The sequence below is a fragment of the Stomoxys calcitrans genome, chromosome 3 (genome assembly GCF_963082655.1).
Source record: "Stomoxys calcitrans chromosome 3, idStoCalc2.1, whole genome shotgun sequence".
In the NCBI taxonomy this organism is placed as follows: domain Eukaryota; kingdom Metazoa; phylum Arthropoda; class Insecta; order Diptera; family Muscidae; genus Stomoxys; species Stomoxys calcitrans.
The window spans coordinates 93,134,984-93,156,554 of NC_081554.1; the positions used below are offsets into that span (position 1 = coordinate 93,134,984).

At 38.8% G+C, this 21,571-nt stretch overlaps 1 protein-coding gene across 5 annotated transcripts in view; it reads left to right on the forward strand.

The window, feature by feature from the left end:
• Positions 1-21,571, forward strand: part of LOC106084088 (P protein) — a 251,127-nt gene that overhangs the window by 109,891 nt on the left and 119,665 nt on the right. For 2 of the 5 annotated variants that reach the window (XM_059364415.1, XM_013247554.2), the window contains exon 2: positions 5,940-7,432. The exons of 1 other annotated variant lie outside the window; for it this stretch is intronic. In XM_059364415.1, coding sequence (XP_059220398.1) covers positions 7,356-7,432 — 77 coding nt within the window. In that variant the 5' untranslated portion in view covers positions 5,940-7,355. Of the gene's footprint in view, positions 1-3,524; positions 4,123-5,928; positions 7,433-21,571 lie in introns of those variants that run through there. 2 more of the 5 variants (XM_013247555.2, XM_059364416.1) reach the window with 2 other exon arrangements.

Here is a 21,571-nt window from a genome sequence, read left to right on the forward strand (position 1 = left end):
CCTAGATGGAAGGTATCTAAAGCTCGCCCAGGCTAAATTTAATGCCTTTTTACTTGTTAGTCCTTACGTTGCCTAAAATGGACCAAACAGAAAAGTCAATCGGATTGCCATCGAGCAAATTGGAAAGCAACTGTGTGCACGAAATGAAATGCCCAAAGCGCTTTTATAGCCATTCTTGGTTTACACGTGCTTTTTGCGATTACCGAAATGTTTGTGGCCCAAGGATCCAAAGCAGCTTCCAAAATGTTTTTTACTTTGACGCCAGGCTTTATGAGACCAATTGGAGAGGGCCATCGGAGGTCGCAGGGTGAAGGTTATTGCCTACGCGGACGACGTCGTAATCATGATGGGTGGCCGTTTTCTCTCTACTATTAGGGACCTCTTTCAAGGAGCTTTGAGGAAGCTGTACGGATGGGCGATGGCCAACGGGTTTGACATAAATCCTGGGAAAATTTCTGGGAAGGAGGAAGCGCGATTCCTGACCACAAAAAACGTTGGAAAAAAACGTCGAAGAAATAGTTAAAAGGGGACTGAATGCGCTCTACTCCTGTCGCATCTCTATATGAAGGAATTGGGGCCTAAGGCCAGGGACGGTGCACTGGATGTTTACGGCGGCCGTTCGGACAATTCCCACCTTTGGTTGTCTAGTGTGGCACAAAGCTTTGAATAACTGTGCCCTTCACAGCATGATTGAAAAGGAACAATGTACCGCTGCAGTGCTAATCTCTGGGACAAGGAGAAATGACCCAGGGAGAAGCGATGAATGTCAACCTCGATCTTGTGCTTTTGCACCTATGTGTTGGGTGTGTGACAACAATGATCGCTATGAGACCGAGGGAGTCAAGTACATGGCGCTCCTCTTTTCTAGGCTATTATTCTGTTCTGCGAGGGATAGTGATGGCGCATGGCGCCTTACTGTATGCAGCACGACTGTTTATATACCAAGGGAGTCCTTCCTTGTTGATGGGTGGGAAGTCGTTTTTTCGAAAAGAGGTATCTCGGTTGGTTGCACCCCGCTCTTCCCGTGACCCTTTGTATACACGGTTGGGTCTAACTTGGAAGGGGGTACTGGAGCAGGAGTCTCTATTGAATTCCTTGGAATCAGGGAGTCTTATAAACTATTGAACAGGTGCTGCGTCTTTCTGGCGGAGGTGTTCGCGATCATGAAGGCTCTGGAGAGGATGTTAACGTGAGAGCAGGGGCCAGATCGGAAGGTCACGATATACGTGGACAGGCTCTGGCTTCGCGCCACCTGAACACGAAATTGGTTAGAAGATGCAAAGAGCTTCTTCGAACCATAGAAAATGCTGTTAGGCTCTGCTAGGTACCAGGCTATCAAGGTTGGGCGAGGAAGGAAGCGGCCGACGAGCTGGCCAGGAATGAATCGCTGATTGCCGCAGATCTTGCTTTGGAATCAGTGAGATCTCCACTGAGCGAGCTTCTTGGTAGCTTGGACGCCTTCTACGATTACTGCGCGAATAATGAGGGGCTGATGCTATAAGCTATAGGGTGTCAAAGGCCCTGTGCAGGACGTCGTGAAACTGGATCATACTCTCGATGGTGAGTTCTTTCTTCTTGTCTTATGCGTTGTTTTCGTTTTCTCTCCTTATTTTTAATCTTGTATCGTTCTGTGTTGCATATTTTTGTCTATTTTTCTCCTTCTTCTACTCTTCTATTTTACTTTCTTCTGGGGTAATCACAAGGGACTTTTTTCTCCGAGTGAAGCGCTTAGTAACCGAGGTTGCTCGTTGTGCGACCTCCAACCTAACTTTATCGACCTTTACGAGTTGCTATAGATTTATTCTCATCCATTAAATATAATTGACCGCTAGTGGACCACACGGTCTTGTCCTTCCTCTCTCCCTTTTACCTAACTTTATGCACCATCTTTTGAGTAGAACTTTGAATCGGACTTATCTAATTAGGACAAGAGGCGAATTATGGATGATGCACTCTGACTGGATTTACGGGTTATTTCGAAGTGAGGTCGTCTGAGAAAAGTAGATTTTTTCACACTTAAGACCCAGCGCTGTATGTTGTCACACAAATCACTGACTCATTACGATCATCATTATCTATTGGCGGTATGGATTTTGAACAATGTGATTTGGTCAAAAAATATGTTGGAAGTTTCGAAAGAAGCATTCAAGTGCTTGGGCTTTCATAAGCGATGGAAAAATTATTTCAGTTCCTCTGATTTTCTCAAAATTTATACAACCTACATCAGGCCGAAATGAAGGTATATGAAGGGCAGAGATTCGAAAGTCTTATTTGGAGTTGGTAGACAGGGTTCAAAGAAGAGCAATGTTGGGGTATCCAAATTCACGTTTCCCCTTGAACACCCTCGGAATGTACTTGTTTTATTCCGCAGAGATACGTCTTCTTATCCCTGAGGTGAGGAGTTTATTGGTAGATACAAGATTTCATAGAAAAGCACAAAAGTTTGTAATCGATTCCCCTGTTGACCAATTACCGGGTAAACTCATTATTAACCCGAATAGTATGAATATGAAATCCTCTTGCGGCTTATGTCTTTCCTGTTGCCTACGATCTTCAGAAGTTTAGAAGATGATCAACGAATGCACTGCATTTATGGGGGACATCACCTGCGTTTTGGTAAAATTATTACAATGGAGCAAATGAAAATTTTGCCCATGAATATTCCACTAAGGAACAGGGGCAAACTTCTCACATATCAATGAGTGCAGTCCGATACAAGTTTAAGCGCAATGATAAGGGGCCTCCTTTTTATAGCCGAGTCCGAACGGCGTGCCGCAGTGCGACACCTCTTTGGAGAGAAGTTTTACATGGCATAGTACCCCACAAATGTTGTCAGCATTAAGAGGGGAAAACCACCGCTGAAAATTTTCTTTTCTGATGGTCTCGCCTGGATTCGAACCCAAGCGTTCAGCGTCATAGGCGGACATGCTAAGCTCTGCGCTACGGTGGCCTCCTGGACAATGGAGCATTATGTTAAATTCTTTCTTGGCATAAACCATGCATACATATCACAATTATTCGATTGTATATCGGTTCCATATTTTCTTTTAGTGTTTTCGTGGCATAGGGCTTCCCTTATCACCAACCAACCTTCGCATGAATCATTTTCATCTTCACAATGGTGATGCCATGTTGGTTCATAATGTACCTAAAGCACACCACAAGAACGACCCCTAAGTATCATTCAGCAAATTAAAAATTAAAGAAATTTTGCAAACGAACTCAGGCTTCCATTAATCGATGGGAAATGCAAAACCAAAGTGGTAGAAAACAAATGCCGGCCAAGCCTGGGAAAGTCGCATAAAACGAAAGTAAAAACGATTTCGTCATAATCACCCAACATTTTCAAATGAAGAAAATAAAAAAAAAAAATAAAACAAAACAAAAACCCATTACTACCCCATTCCAGCAAATGAAACGAAAAAAAATCAAATACAAATGGACACACACGGCTCAGACTTGAATACAGCCAACAAACCCCATCAGTTTCTGGAAGAGCGTGGCGAACGAAATGTCTTCGACGAGGTTTTTGCTCCTATTCGCAAGACATTTCCATTGAAACGCTTGCTTGGATAAGACCGCCACAAGAGCACAGCCACAATGGCAAACGAAATTCAAGCGGATCTCCGCCTTCCTTTGCCGGCAAGCAAGGAAAAGGAAAGTTAACCAACCAACCAGCCCACCATCCACCCATCATCTAAATAACAATGAAGACAAAATATGAGATTTTTCTATTAAATGTGAAAAAAAAATTTAACACTTTTCTCAAATCGGATTTTAAACGCTTGCGAGGAGTCAATGTCGCGCGCCCCATAGTGTCATTTGACTGGGAATTTAAAATGGAATGGAATTAAATGAAATAAGCGTGCCAATGTTTTTGAGAATTACGTCTTCGGTTGTCTGTCTGTCTGTCAGTCGGTATGACGGTCTATTGTGTTTATAAAGTGTTTTTAAAAATCGACTTAAATGGAAATTAATGCAGTGAGCAAGACAAACGAAAACCAAAAACAAGACCAGAATTGCTAATGAACCCTTTCTTAAAAAATAAAGTGACGAAAATGTGTCGAAATTCAAAACTAAAGTCACATGCATCATTTAACTAAAAAGTTTCGTGAAGATAAGGTAATATCATAAAAATTAGATTTTGGTGTGCCGGTGTAAAATGTAACGATTACATGTGACTGAGACTGATTTTAAAAAATCAACTACCTTTGCTCCGTTTATCAGTCTTGGGGAGAAGTTTCTATATAGCATAGTACCATTAAAATAACGCCGCATTTGGAGGGGATAACCACCGCTGAAAATTTGCTTGATGTCCACGCCAGGATTAGACCTATGCATTCAACGACATATGCGGATATGCTAACCTCTGTGCTACGGTGACTTGCGTGTTCCGTATAGATTCAAAAACGGTTGAATCGACGTCCTTGCGTGAACGCCATACCACTTCACGCATTGTGTGAACGTCTAGATCTTTGCCTGCAGGATCGAATTATGGTCAGGGTTCTCAAGTTTACCCCTGGATTTTTAATCACAATCAGTCCTCTAAATTTGATCCGTCTATATAGCATGAGCTCCAAAATGAAAATACAAGAGTTCCGTCTATCTAAGCCTGTGCCCCTGGCAGCAATGTCTCGCACTCGCACGACTTGGCTAGACCCAGAGATCTTAATGTTCACCCAGAGAAGACTGAAATCGGCTTGTTCACGAGAAACAAGAAGGTGGGCCAATTTGACGTACCACGTTTCCTCAATAGAACGATTTCGATATCCGACAAGATCAAAAATATTTAGGAGTGATCTTGGACAGGAAAATGAATTGGAAATGTCACATTTAGGAGCGTACTGAGAAGGGCGGACGATTTATCGGTGAAGAGGACTGCCGTCAATAAATGTATGTCCATAGTGGCATGGGGCGGATTAATATCTGCACCCTCTTTTCAACCTAAGCTAACCTAACCTAATTCTCTTGGCAGCTTAGGAGATATTGTTAAGACAGAAGCTCACCTCGATCTTTAACAGTAAATATATTGGGCTCCGCGTGTAGATGGTTGATGTTTGTCATCTGAAGGCAGCCCGTGATGGTCCTTAATGCTACGTTTTGACAGGCCTGACTGATGCTCACCTTGATCTTTAACAGTAAAGATATTGGGCTCCTCGTGTAGATGGTTGATGTTTCTCATCTGAAGGCAGCCCGTGATGGTCCTTAATGCTACGTTTTGACAGGTCTGCTGGTTTATAAACTATGTATTGCTCACTCCTACTCCTACTAACGATCGGCCAATAGCCTTTTGGGTTGTTAGTTATGTCTCTTTGTCCATTCTCCAAGTGCTGCCTGTCAAAGATTTGAGGATTTTGTTTCAGATTGCCGTGGCAAAGGCGTACAATGGGAAAAGGTTGTCGAGGGTCACCCGCTAGATTCTTCGAGCGGTTTACTGTTGGAATTCTTCGCCCATCGACTTTGACTTCATTGAGACATTCTTTTTATTTGTGGTGAATAGTGTGGCCGAAAATTTCGAGGGAGACATTTCTATCCGTTTGAAATGGTGACAGATGTCGCCATCGTTGTCGTTGTCAGGCTTGTTCATATCTATATTCAACAGACATATTTGGTCAGCGAATGTCTTTTTTAGCCCGCGAGGCAGCGTTGTGGATCGGTACATAATCTCGATTAAAACTAAATTAATGTAAACCTATTGTCATATACATAAAACCCGAAAAAAACATAACTCAAGTAAAATAACTAGATACTCTGCGAATATTCATGAGACTAGCAAATTTGTTATAAAACATCAATTATGCCTAAAATTAAAATTTTTGTATTTAAAATTCCTTCGTCGTCATCGTTAAACCTCAATTCTTACAAATTGCAAATTGTATCAAGAGTATATGTGAAATATAAGTTGAAAATATAATAGTAGTAATTTTATCTTCATAAAGGTCACTGGAATACAAAGGCAACCCTGAAGCATTAAAAGAAAAGCTCAAAGAAAAAGAAAAATATGCCTCAACAATAGCTTAAAAAAAAACATGTATTAAAACTTTTTGACTCAGAAAAAAAGAACAACCAGTTAATACCCAAAAATGTACAAAAGAAAGGTTTTTATGTGAGGACAACAATAATTAAGTCGAAAGGTAAAAAAAAAGAAAAACAAACTATACAACAGCTGAGAATACCTGTGAATTTCAACCAGAAAAAAAAATTACAACCTATTTTTGTTTGCTTTAATTAATTCCACATATTAAATAATACAAAATAGTGACCACAACAACAACAACAACTACCAGCTACTAGACATCACAATAATATTAGCCTACCTAAACCACTGCATCACAAAATGTCGTAACGTTACTTCCCTCCACTCTGAATAAAAGCAGCAGATTCCATTTTTTTGTTTTTATTAAGAAGTCGATACACAAACAAAACTCACAGTTCAATGTTTGTTCTGTGGTTCCATTACAATAACTAAGTACCTGTCCGGCATGATTTCTTAGTTGGAAATTCCAAAACAAAAATCGAAACAAAAATTCTTCTTAAAACGACAACAAAACGCCAACTGTAAATAACAAAATTACAACTGATTGCTGTAACTCGGCGGCTGAAATGGAAATTAGAAATTAGTTGTAGCTGTTGAGTAGAAAGCGCAGAATCTGGGAACAAGAACGCCAGCCGCCTCGACTCACTATTGAATTCAAATTTGAATTAATGGTGAACACAAAACTAACAAAACAACAAATTAACTGAAATACAGCAACAGCATCAGTCATCCCAGGCAGCGCGTGCACCAGCAGCAGCAACAGCATTAGCGTGAAAACAACAAATATTCTAAAATTGCAACGAAGCATATCGCAACTGCATCAGCATCAGCAGCAACATCATCATCATCCTCATCAGCAACAAAGGCATCACAGCAGAAATAGCAACAACAACAACAACAAACTATTAGTAAACAAGTAGTGAAATACGAGTAAATGCACTTTTTACATTCCATTTTGAAAGATTACTTTGTTCGCCCAACAACAGCTTAACAACAACACTTAAAAATCATATTTTCGTTTGTTCACTCACATCTGAAAGTGAATGTCGTCGTCATCGTTGAAAGTGTTTGTTTTCTATCTGTGATCCGGTTTCAATTTTTCAATTGGGACCATTCTCTGCTCCTTTTTGGAAAGAGTCTAAACAACTTAAAGTAGAAAATCTCTACACTGAGTACCTTGCAGAACGCTTGTGCGTGGGCGTTGCATTCAAGCTTGCGCATACCTTTGACATTACTTCCTGCGTCTGGGAGTTCCCTGCAACTCGCAAAAATTGCTCCCATCAACATCAACCACATCAGTGATAATATTCCCTTTAAAATGCGCGTTAAGGTTGGCAAACGGATATGGCTGCGCAAGAGACGATCGAAACGTGCGGATAGTTTTCCCAAACCAAGGTAAATTGTTATTTTATATTCACCATACTCGTACTCTAATACTTAACGTGGTATATATTAACTAGAAATATACGCAAAAGTTTTTAACCCGACGCAATATTTTAAAAATGTACACATACCCAGAAAAAAATAAAAATAGGTTTCAATCACGAATTTAATTGGTCCAATTAATTGTTAAACCTTACACCACTAATGTGGTACAGGGTATTATAACTTAGTGAATTAGTTTGTAACACCCAAGAGGTAGAGAGATAGACTCATTGATAAGTATACCGATCGACCCAGAATCACTTTCTGATTCGATTTATCTATGTCTGTCTGTCTGTCCGTCTGTCCATGTTAATTTGTGCACAAACTACAGGTCGCAATTTTAATCCGAGACGAAGCCTATTGAAATTGGAAAAAATCGGTTCAGATTTGGATATAGCTCCCATATATATGTTCGTCCGATTTGCTGTAATAATACAATAAAATGGTCATTTGTTAACCGATTCTCTCGAAATTTTGCAGGAAGGATTTCCTTATGACTATGAATTTCATAGAAATCGGCCTAGATTTAGATATAGCTGCCATATATGTATATAGATTTCCACCCCAAGAGCCACTGCAAGCGTATTGTTTTACTCCTTCGAAAGTTAGCGTGCTTTCGAATATCAAAATATAAACAATATTGTAGTAAACATATCTACCTTTTACAATTTATTTTTTATACCTACAACCGAGAATGGGGGTATATTCATTTTGTCATTCCGTTTGCAACACATCGAAATATCCAGTTCCGACCCTATAAAGTATATATATTCTTGATCATCATGAAAATCTAAGACGATCTAGCCATGTCCGTCCGTCTGTCTGTTGAAATCACGCTACAGTATTTTGTCCATAAGCAGATTAAGTTCGAAGATGGGCTATATCGGACTATATCTTGATATAGCCCCCATATAAACCGACGTCGATTTAGGGTCTTAGGGCCATAAAAGCCACATTTATTATCCGATATTGCTGAAATATGGGACAGTGCGTTGTGTTAGGCCCTTCGACATTCTTCTTCAATTTGGCCCAGATCGATTCAGATTTGGATATACCTGCCATATACACATATACGCATTTATTGTCCGATGTTGCCGAAATTTGAGACAGTGAGTTGTGTTGGGCCCTTCGAAATACTTCTTCAATTTGGCTTAGATTGGTCCAGATTTGGATATAGCTGCCATATCGACCGATATTTCGATTTAAAGTCTTGACCACATAAACGGCGCATTTATAATCCGATTTCACTGAAATTTGACACAGTGGCTTATGTTAGGCTTTTCGACATCCCCGTCGTATATGGTTCAGATCAGTTTATTATTGGATGTAGCTACTAAAAATATCAATATTTTGTTATACACAATTGAACAATGACTTGTACTTATTAGTATTTGGTTTAAAACGGAACATATTGCGATAGAACCGCTATGGAGCATAAGGTATGCATTTTTCGCCGGATTTTGACGAAAGGTGGTTTACATATATATCCGAGGTGGTGGGTATCCAACGCCTTCTTACTTGTTATTTTTATGAAGCGTTATCTAGAATCCTTAAAGTGATCTAGTAATTTTTCTTTGAAATTACAGCGTTACTGATAGTTTGAAAATCACGCGGGAGTGAGTTTCAAAACTGAACGGTGTATAAAAATAAGTGCCATTTAGAGACAAAGACACTGTGTATCCCTGGTATAAATTGTATCCCTCGGTTTGATCTTGCAAATCTATTGTTTCAAATAAATGAAGTGGTGTTTGTGCATGGAATGAGGAGTCATGACAACGAAGCTCATAAACATTACGTATTATACTATTATAAAACATATCGATCTTCCAACTGCTTCGAGAATCGCAGTTATCATAACCGTAGACTGTGCTAGGTACAATATAGAACTTCGCTATCAGTATTCTTTCCCAAAGGGGAGAACATTGAGGGATGGATCAAAGCGAGCGAAGCTTGACCAACAGCAGCATTAATATGGTCTCTCAACGACAAGGCACTGTTGAATGTCAACTCCAAGTTCTATGCGAGAACCACGATTTCCAATTTTTCATTACCAACAACAACAGGGTCACAAGATTAGCGTAAAAACCGCTTCTTAATAACCAGACATTCCTTAGACCTGCTCAAAATCCGCATACATGTGCGCATTCCAAAACAAGAGCTGGTCTGGCAGGTCTTTACAAACTGAATTAAACTGAGAATTCTTAGTCCACGTACCAAGCCTCTACACTACAATGTTTTCTGACTAAAAACAACGTCTGCCTCCACCTGTGGCTTTACAATTGCAAATATTTACTCGAAGAAACCATGGAAACAGTTTAGATTCTTCGTCACTGTTCCATTAGTCTTATCGTTTCTGTTGGAAAGGAGTTTATCCTCACAAGATTCCTTTCAATTCCAAACACAGGTTCAAGAGAGTAGGCACCATACCCCCCAAAGGCAGAACACTTAAGGTGCCTAACATAACTCTCTGTCCCAAATTTCAGCAAAATCGGATAATAAATGTGGCTATTATGGGCTTTAGACCCTAAATTGGCGGATCGGTCTATATGGCAGCTATATCCAAATCTGAAGCGATCTGGGCCAAATTGAGGAAGGATGTCGAGTGGCCTAACATAACTCTCTGTACCAAATTTCAGCAAAATCGGATAATAAATGTGGCTTTTAAGGGTCTTAGACCCTAAATTGGCGGATCGGTCTATATGGCAGCTATATCGAAATCTGGACCGATCTGGGCCAAATTAAGGAAGGATGTCGGGTGGCCTAAGATAACTCTCTGTCCTAAATTTCAGCAAAATCGGATAATAAATGTGGCTTTTATGGGCCTTAGACCCTAAATCGGCGGATCGGTCTATATGGGGGCTATATCAAGATATAGTCCGATATAACCCATCTTCGAACTTAACCTGCTTATGGACAAAAAAAGAATCTGTGCAAAGTTTCAGCTTAATATCTCTATTTTTAAAGACTGTAGCGTGATTTCAACAGACAGACGGACGGACATGGCTAGATCGTCTTAGATTTTTACGCTGATCAAGAATATATATACTTTATAGGGTCGGAAATGGATATTTCGATGTGTTGCAAACGGAATGACAAAATGAATATACCCCCATCCTTCGGTGGTGGGTATAAAAATATTGAATATAATGTAGTTTTGAAAGTTCTGGGGGAGGAGGCTAAATCTATTTATATAAAGAAATTAGAACAGGACCCAAAATTGAACCTTAGGACACGCCTCAAATAATAGGCAAAGGACTAGACAGAGATGACTTTAAAACCACGGATTGTGTATGATTGGAGAGATATGGCATGGTTAAAGGAACCGACGACAGCGATGGACAGAATCGAATGCCTTCGAATGGTCTAGGAGAACAAGCAGGTTCAATTCGTCATTCTCCAAGTTATTTCTAATATCCTCCAACACATCGACTAGAGCACTTATGTTTGTCTCTCACTTAAGAGAGTTTTCATTTATGTACGAAAACATCTGCCCATACATTATCTTCTCGGAAGACTTTGGTCAAAATGAAACGCCTAAAATAGTAGTTGATATTGGCAGATTTAATCAACTATTGACTCGGAATTTAGTGAAGCCATATTCCTCTCGTAGGTGCGTCGTCTTGAAGCGCTTCCATTTATGACATGCAACGTTTCGGGACTCAATTGCATCACGAGTATTTGCCGAAAACCACGGTTTAGTCTTCGAACAAATTCTCTTCGTGCTAATGAGGACCATAAGATTCTGGAGATTTCCAATCATTTCTATATAAAAAGTTCATCTGATCGTATTTTTGAAATAATGAAACCAATTTGCGATTAATTTCAAATAAGTGCAAAAAAAATTTAATTTATAATATTTAGCAAAAAAATTAAAATCATCATAAAAGTACTTTTGGCCTATAATAGAATCTGTCTATAAATAGTTTTTTGGCAAGCAATAAAATGTTCAGCTCTCACTCGCGGATGGGTCAGCTCCGGGAACCAGTAACTTTCCGCAAAAACCCTATATCAAAATCTGAACCGATATAATCCATTTGCAATCCCCAACGACCTTCATCAATAAGAGTATCTGCGCAAAATTTCGAGCGTTCGATCCAATATCGTGATCTCCACAGACGGACGGACGGACATGGCTAGATCGACTTAGAATGTCAAAACGATCAAACGGAATGACTAGATTAGTATACTTCCCATTGTATGGTGGTGGTTATAATAAACTAATCTCAATTAACTGAAATATTGTTTGGTGTATTGACAAAAAAACCAATCACAATGTACTGCAGGCTGCAGCGTACTCATACTTAGCACCGTATATGGTTCTGCTCCTTTCCTTCTACTACTACCATTAAATATGCAAATATGTCCGATATGGTATTAAGGTGGACAATTACATATGTATACGCTTCAGTGGCCCATAACTCAGGCTTAGTATTTAAGATAGCTAAAGTGATCATTAAATGTGGATTATTATTAAAATTTTAATATTTTTCTTTATATCAGAGTGTAACAATATATTAAGATACTTTATATTTTCTAAAATTTTTTACACCCTCCACCATAGAATGGGGGTATACTAATTTCGTCATTCTGTTTGTAACACCTCGAAATATGCGTCTGAGACCCCATAAAGTATATATATTCTTGATCGTCATGTAATTCTACAATGAGTCGATCTATCCATGTCCGTCCGTCTGTTTGTCGAAAGCACGCAAACTTTCGAAGGAGATAAGCTAGCCGCTTGAAATTTTGCACAAATACTTTTTATTAGTGTAGATCGGTTGGGATTGTAAATGGGCCTAATCGGTCCATGTTTTCATATAGCTGCTTTATAAACCGATCTTGGGTCTTGACTTCTTGAACCTCTAGAGGGCGCAATTCTTGTCCGATCAGACTGAAGTTTTGCATGTGGTGTTTTGGTATCACTTCCAACAACTGCGCTAAGTATGGTTCAAATCGGTCCATGTTTTGATATAGCTGCCATATAAACCGATCTTGGGTCTTGACTTCTTGAGCATCTAGAGGGCGCAATTATCGTCCGATTTAACTAAAATTTTGCACGTAGTGTTTTGGTTTCACTTCCAACAACTGTGCTAAGCTCATAATCTGGAATAGCTGTCATATTAACCGACCTGGGATCTTGATTTCTTGAGCCTCTAGAGGGCGCAATTCTTATCCAATTTTCTTGAAATTTTGCATGCGGTGTTTTGGTATGACTTCCAATAACTGTGTTAAGTATGGCGTAAATCGGTATAGAACCTGATATAGCTGCCATATTAACCGACCTGGGATCTTGATTTCTTGAGCCTCTAGAGGGCGCAATTCTCATCCGATTTGGCTTAAATTTTGTACAACGGCTTCTCCCATGACCTTCAACATACGTATCTAATATGGTCGGAATCGATCAATAGCTTGATACAGCTCCCATATAAACCTATCTCCCGATTTAGCTTCTTGAGCCCTTACAAGACGAATGAACTGAAATATTGCACAATTACTTCTATTGTACAATGTTCAATATTCATTTATGGTCCGAATAGGACTATAATTTGATATAGCTCCAATAACATAAAAGTTCTTATTCAATATTCTTTGTTTGCCTAAAAAGAGATACCGCGCATAGAATTCGACAAATGCGATCCATGGTGGAGGGTATATAAGATTCGGCCTGGCCGAACTTAGCACGTTCTTAATTGTTTTCAACTCACAAAGGGTTTGGCCTACAAAATTGTCCATTTTGATATTCAACTTCGGCATATACAAGTTTGTGATCGTTTTCATTGTTTTAGAGCGAATCAATGCAGACATAACACGGGTTCCATTCTAAAGAAAAATTCCTCTACATTTCTTGGCCACCATTAATTTAATTTTTCGAAAATGTGTGAGTGTATGTTCAAAAGCTATTAGAATACACATATCATTTGTGTCTATATGTGAAAGAGGCTTGCGAATTTTTTTAAAATGTTTGCCGGTTGCACGCCATTATTTGGTCAATGATGCTTTACACATTTTACCATCATTCATTTAGTATGTGCTGTTAACTGGGTCAAAGGTTTAATTTCTGTTATGAACGCGTCTCCTAGTACTGCCAAAGTAAATTCTAAATGTTAATGAGGCCGCACGAATATTTCGAGATACCGAAAATGATACCATCCATGACAACATTGAAAGACACGATAAATAATTATGGTTGAATGGGTAACTATCACCAGTGGTGCCTCCTTTGGAATTTACACTCGGCAACATTTGTAAACTATGAGCAACTCGAGAAAAATATTTTCCCTATTAGAAAGATCCTTTAAAATTGGTCATATATGGAAGACATTAGTCTTCCGGGTCAATGCAGTCCGAAAATGAAAAGGAAATAGAAACGAGGTCAGTACAGCTTTCGATATCATAATGGGGCACATAGGACTACGAGCTCTTTTATGCAAACAAGTTGCAGCAAGTGGTAAAGATGATGGAAAGTAGGAGCATTTCCTATGTCATTACCAGGCATTCGCGGCATACAAACACCGGCACTAAAGTGGCGAAACAATATCAGACATGGGCCAACTTCGAGTGTTTTTTTTAAATTTAATTTTTATACCCTCCACCATAGGATGGCGGTATACTAATTTCGTCATTCTATTTGTAACTCTTCGAAATATTCGTCTAAGACTCCATTAGGTATATATATTCTTGATCGTCATTATATTTTAAGTCGATCTAGCCATGTCCGTCCGTCTGTCCCTCCGTCGGTCTGTCTGTCGAAGGCACGCTAACTTTCGAAGGAGTAAAGCTATCCGTCTGAAATTTTACACAAATACTTCTGAAAAGTGTAGGTCAGTTGGGATTGTAAATGGGCAATATCGGTCCATGTTTTGATATAGCTGTCATATAAACCGATTTGGGATCTTGACTTCCTGAGCCACTAGAGGGCGCAATTCTTATCCGATTTGGCTGAAATTTTCCATCAGATGTTTTGTTATAGTTTCTAACAACTGTGCCAATTATGGTTCAAATCATTTCATAACCTGACATAGCTGTCATATAAACTGATCTGGGGTCTTGACTTCTTGAGCGTCTAGAGGGCTCAATTTGTATCCGATTTGGCTGAAATTGTATACAACGGCTTCTCCCTTTACTTTCATTATACGTGTCAAATATGGGGTGAATAGGCCTTCAGCCTGATACAGCTCCCCTATAAACCGATCTCCCTTTTTTACTTTTTGAGCCCCTAAAAGGCCCTATTCTTATTCGATTTCTCTGAAATTTTACACATAGGCTTCTACTGTGGTCTCCAACACTCAATTCAGTTAGCATAGCCATTCTTTTCTTTTATCCTTTGTTTGTCTAAAAAGTGCTACGGGGAAGAACTCGACAAATGCGATCAATGGTGGAGGGTATATAAGTTTCGGCCCGGCCGAACTTATCACGCTTTTACTTGTTGATATTAAATATGGTGCCTGTCCTATTTTTTCCAATCCCGGTTTCTCGGGAACTATACTACATAAATATTATACTATCAGCAAACCGAATCATCTTACTTGTAAAGTTTTAACACAATTGCACCACAAGAAGTGGTCTAAAATGGATTAACTTTACGTAACGTTAGTACCTGCCTTTCACGGCAAAAACATATGCGCCTATAATGCTGAATGCCTGGGTTCGAATCCTGGCGAGACCATCAGAAACAAGTAAGAGCGCGCAAAGTTCGGCCGGGCCGAATCTTATATACACTCCCCCATGAATCGCATTTGTCGAGTTCTATGAATAAGAACTATTATGCTATTGGAGCTGTATCAAGTTATAGTCCGATTCTGATCATAAATGAATGCTGAACATTGTAAAAGTCATTGTGTAATATTTCAGTTCATTCGGATAATAATTGCGCCTTGTAGGGGCTCAAGAAGCAAAATCGGGAGATATGTTTATATGGGAGCTGTATCAAGCTATTGGTCGAGAATTGCGCCCTTTAGAGGCTCAAGAAGTCAAGACTCAAGATCGGTTTATATGGCAGCTATATCAAAACATGGATTGATTTGGCCCATTTACTATCCCATCCGACCTACACTAATAAGAAGTATTTGTGCAAAATTTAAAGCGGTTAGCTTTACTCCTTCTAAAGTTAGCGTGCTTTCGACAGACAGACGGACGGACGGACGGACGTGGCTAGATCGACTTAAAATGGCATGATGATCAAGAATATATATTCTTTATGGGGTCTCAGACGAATATTTCGAGGTGTTACAAACAGAGTGACGAAATTAGTATAACCCCATCCTATGGTGGAGGGTATACAAATTTTCAGCGGTGGTTTTCCCCTCGTATGTCGAGTAAAACTTCTCTCCAAAGAGGTGTCGCGCAGCGACACGCCGTTCAAACTCGGCTATAAAAAGGAGGCCCCTTATCATTGAGCTTAAACTTAAATCGGATTGCACTCATTGATATGTGAGAAGTTTGCCCCTGTTCTTTAGTGGAATGTTCATGGGTAAAATTTGCATTTGCAAAGTAGTTCACTTCGAATCTTTATTTTAGAAGGCATATGGTCCTTCTAGTAGAAGGCCTTGAAGTGCTGTTATCAGCCCTGATTCAAGCAGGCCTTATCAGTTTTCCCACTGGGTACTGGCTAAGGCTATGTCCATAGTAACATGGGATGGATTAATATCCGCATACTCTTTTCAACCTAAGCTAACCTTACCTAATCTGGCTGCCTGCAAGTGAGATATTAAATTTTGCACATGTCGATAAACTTTGTTTCACATTATTGTCTAATCTAATGCAAGAAATGGTTTAGTGTCTCACCTATATATTATTGCACCTTGGATTGTCTATATCATTTTTGAGAGATCTTTTCTTTTCCGTCGTTCAAGACTCTTATTATCATTAGTTTAACCTATGCAGACTAGTGTATTACCCACAGAGTTCTTTCATTCGTTCTTTCATTTATTCACTCGAGCACACAATCGTCATAAATGTGTTAATTAAAACGATTATTTTCACAAAAATGAAACGGTCACACCTGAAATGTTCTTTGGCATTTAGTATTGCGAGAAAGAATTTCATTTTCTTGCTTCTGATTTAATAACCATCCAAATTAATCAGATTTTTTTTATGGACATCCAAAGTTGTCAGGAAAAAAAGTCGCCTTTGCCGTTATCAATGACGTCTTGAAATGTTGGTTATGCAAACACAACACACAAGCGACAAAATCTTGGATGTATTGGTTTGATATCCTTTTTCGATATTAAAATAGAAAAAATTAACTGAGGAAGTGGACATGAATGATGAATATATATAATCAATCTATAAATAATTTGATGATGCTTTATTTTAAATATATTTTGTTAAAAAGCTGCTCTACTTTAACAACCATTTAGTTTGGTCTGATCAACTTTGTACAACTACCGCCATGGGCTTTTGGAATGCATTATCTAGGCAATATCAAACACGATGTCTTTCTTAGTCGTTCCGTAATTCCTTGGAAACGAATGAACAAAAATGCATCTAAAGGGTGGTTTTTAACTATTACCTTTTTGGCAATACTGGTTTATACAGCTCACGCATGTTTCGTGTTTTGTTTCACTGTCAAACATCTTCATTTTGGTCTAAAATTTAACCATGAATCGCCATGATTCGTCTTACAAACGAACAACGCTTGCAATTTATTGAATTTTATTATCGAAATGCATGGTCTGTTAAGAAAGTTTAGCTCAATTTGGCACAATGGATACGTTTATAAGCAGATTTGTCAATTCTGGAGTGAAGATCAGCCAGTGGCATTGCAAGAGCTACCATCACATCCAGAAAAAGTCACTGTTTGGTACGGTTTATGGGCTAGTGGCATCATTGGACTGTACTTCTTCAAAGAAGATGCGAATCGTAAAGTAACTGCGAATGGTGAACGCTACCGTGAGATGATATCCAACCTTTTTTTTGGCCCAAAATGCAAGAACTTGACTTGCATGACATTTGGTTTCAACAAAACGGTGCCACATGCCACACAGCACGCTTAACAATGGACATAGTGAGAGGCGAGTCCGGTGAACATTTTATTCCACGTTCGGGACCGATCAATTGGCCGCCTAGATCGTGAGATTTAACGCCTTTAGACTATGTTAAAGCTCATGCCTATACAAACAAGCCCGCTTCAATTAACGCATTGGAAGACAACATTGAAGCATTTATTCGTGAGATACCTGCCGAAATGTTGCAAAGAGTATGTTAAAATTGGACTAAGCTGATGGACCATTTGAGGCGCAGTCAAGGTCAATGCTTGCATGAAATAATCTTCAGACACTAAATTATATGGACCGTATTATCGATTCAAATAAAGATTTCATGCATTTTTCTGAATCGTATATTTTTTTAAACAACTTTCCTACAGCTCTTAAAAAATCACCCTTTATATGCATCTATTATATGACCAACTACTTCAAACATATGTAAAGTAGTTGGTATATAAAAATTTTGTTTTATTTATTTGTTTTTATACCCTCTACCATAGGATGGTGGAGGTCTAGCCAGTCTAGATCTAGCCATGTCCGTCCGTCTGTCCATCCATCCGTCCGTCTGTCTGTCGAAAGCACGCTAACTTCCGAAGAAGTAAAGCTAGGCGCTTGAAATTTTGCACAAATACTTCTTATTAGTGTAGGTCAGTTGGGATTGTAAATGGGCCACATCGGTCCATGTTTTGATATAGCTGCCATATAAACCGATCTTGGGTCTTGACTTCTTGAGCCTCTAGAGTGCGCAATTCTTATCCGATTGGAATGAAATTTCGCACAACGTGTTTTGTTATGATATCCAACAAATGTGCCAAGTATGTTTCAAATCGGTTTATAACATGATATAGCTGTCATATAAACAGATCTGGGGACTTGACTTCTTGAGCTTCTAGAGGGCGCAATTCTTATCCAAGTTGGCTGAAATTTTGCATGACGTATTTTATTTTTACTTTCAACATCTGTGTCAAAAAAGGTTAAAATCGGTTCATAACCTGATATAGCTGCCATATAAACCGATCTGGGATCTTGACTTCTTGAGCCTCTAGAGGTCGCAATTATTATCCGATTTGCCTGAAATTTTGTACGACGGATCCTCTCTTGACCATCAACATACGTGTTTATTATGGTCTGAATCGGTCTATAGCCCGATAATGCTCCCATATAAATCGATCTCTCTATTTTACTTCTTGAGCCCCCAAAGGGCGCAATTCTTATTCGAATTGGCTGACATTTTACACAGATCTCCAACATATAATTTAATTGTGGTCCAAACCGGACCATATCTTGATATCGCTCTAATAGCAGAGCACAAATGCGATCTATGGTGGAGGGTATATTAGATTCGGCCCGGCCGAACATAGCTATATGGTGTTGTGGTCTGGCAGACAACACTTCAAAAATCCACTTACTGTTCATATCAGCCGGATCTAAAAGATGGCTTATTTGTGCATCACAGTCGCACTAAGGTTGACGCCATCTGATGCACCTATATATTTTTATACCCACCACCATAGGATAGGTGGTATATTCATTTAGTCATTCCGTTTGCAACACATCGAAATAAAGGGTGATTTTTTTGAGGTTAGGATTTTCATGCATTAGTATTTGACAGATCACGTGGGATTTCAGACATGGTGTCAAAGAGAAAGATGCTCAGTATGCTTTGACATTTCATCATGAATAGACTTACTAACGAGCAACGCTTGCAAATCATTGAATTTTATTACCAAAATCAGTGTTCGGTTCGAAATGTGTTCAAATTTTGACAAATTTTGTTCAGCGATGAGGCTTATTTCTGGTTGAATGGCTACGTAAATAAGCAAAATTGCCGCATTTGGAGTGAAGAGCAACCAGAAGCCGTTCAAGAACTGCCCATGCATCCCGAAAAATGCACTGTTTGGTGTGGTTTGTACTCTGGTGGAATCATTGGACCGTATTTTTTCAAAGATGCTGTTGGACGCAACGTTACGGTGAATGAACACATTTCGAACCGAACACTGATTTTGGTAATAAAATTCAATGATTTGCAAGCGTTGCTCGTTAGTAAGTCTATTCATGATGAAATGTCAAAGCATACTGAGCATCTTTCTCTTTGACACCATGTCTGAAATCCCACGTGATCTGTCAAATACTAATGCATGAAAATCCTAACCTCAAAAAAATCACCCTTTATATATTTTCGACCCTTCAAAATTTATATCTTTCGGATCGTCGTAAAATTCTAAGTCGATTTAACGGAGTCCATGTGTCTATCCGTCATTCTGTTGTAATCACGCTACAGCCTTAAAAAATTAAAATATTGAGCTGAAATTAAGCTTAAGTTTTTAAACGGGTCAAATCGGACCACATTTGGATGTAATTGTCACATATACCGATCTGCCAAATAGGGGTCTGAAACCCATAAAGGGTGAATTTATTACCCGATTTCGCTGAAATTCGAACCAGTGAGTTGTTTTAAGCCTCCCGATATTCGACTCCAATATGATTTAGATCGGACTATATTTAGATAAAGCCGTAATCAAAACCGATTTGCCGGATATGGATTTGAAGCCCATAACAGCTGCATTTATTATCAGATTTCTCCGCCATCCTACTCAAATATGATTCAAATCGGACTTTATTTAGATATAGCTGCCATATAGGCCGATCTACCGATTTAGGCTCTGAAACCCATAAAAGCTGCATTTATTATCCGATTTCGCTGAAATTTTAATAGTGAGTTATTTTAAGCCTCCCAACATTCTACTCAAATATGATTCAGATCGGACTATATTTAGATATAGCTACCATATAGACCGATCTGCCGACATAGTGTCTAAATTCCGTAAAAGACGCCTTTATTATCCGTTTTCGATGAAATTTGACACAGTTACTTGAATTGAGCCTCCCGTCATTTGACCAGTTCAGACTACATTAAGATATAGCTGCCATAAAGATCGATCTTCCAATTTAGGGTCTTAGGCCTATAAAAAGCGGATTTATTGCCTGATTTCGCTGACACTGTGACTTGTATAAGAGTTCTCGGGTCCCGAGTCAAATATGATCCAGACCATTTTTATAATAAAATATGATTATTCATATATCCATGGTGGTGGGTGTCCAAAGTTCGGCACGACGTTTTTAGTTGTTTGGCATCCATTGGAGCATTTCACGACTTATAAAGTAAAAACTTATATGACACTAATTGTTAATTAAACACAAGTTACAATTACAACCACTACCTTGGGCAAATTTGTTCAAATTTAGCAGAGGCTTTCAGTAAATAACTACACCCTTACGAGTGTAAATCGTTCGAATTATATATATGGGAGCTATATTTAAACCTGAACCGATTTTTATCAAAATTTTGAGCTTAAAAAGTGTTATATGCAATTAATTATTGTCTACAAGTTTTTTTAATTTTTATTGTAAAATCAGCAAAGAGTGATTGCTGATATCAGAACCCCTATTTCTCTTCCTAGGTTCCTTGAGTCTGCATTCTAATTCCTTTTTTTCATTTTGCTAGTATAAGGCTACTATCCTTTTAAAGTTTTTTTGGGGTCTCTCAGGGGCTTAACTTTATATTTCAATGTCAAATTCATACTCTACATATTGTCTTGGTATGTTTTGTTTTTGACCCAAAATAGACGTTAATATATCTTTTCACTTTTAAATGACTTTAATTTATGACCAATTTTGTTATGATCGAGTTATAGGTCCGTTTATTACTCTTCTTGTAAAACCCCTGCCCAATTCAGTGTCACCTTGTCATGATCGGTGGTTTTAGAGGTACGATTGATCTTCAGACACTTGACGCCGTATTACTGTGTCAGATTCGCTATACCTTTCGTCGATTTACCCCTAACAACCACAATGTTGGAATGTTTGCTTGTTAGGGGAAAGGCATCCGATTCGCTATACTTTTCGTCGCTATACCTCCCACATATCCCGATTTTTCATCACCAAATCATTCTTCACTTCTAACATTTCAAGGGATTCGGTTACGTCATTGCTTAATCTATATGGACATACAAACAAAAATAAATTAATTTATTTACATAACAAAGATATGAGCCCATCACATAATACAAAATAATACAACTTCTTTACTACTTCTTTAAACTGTCCACCAACTATTTCGTTC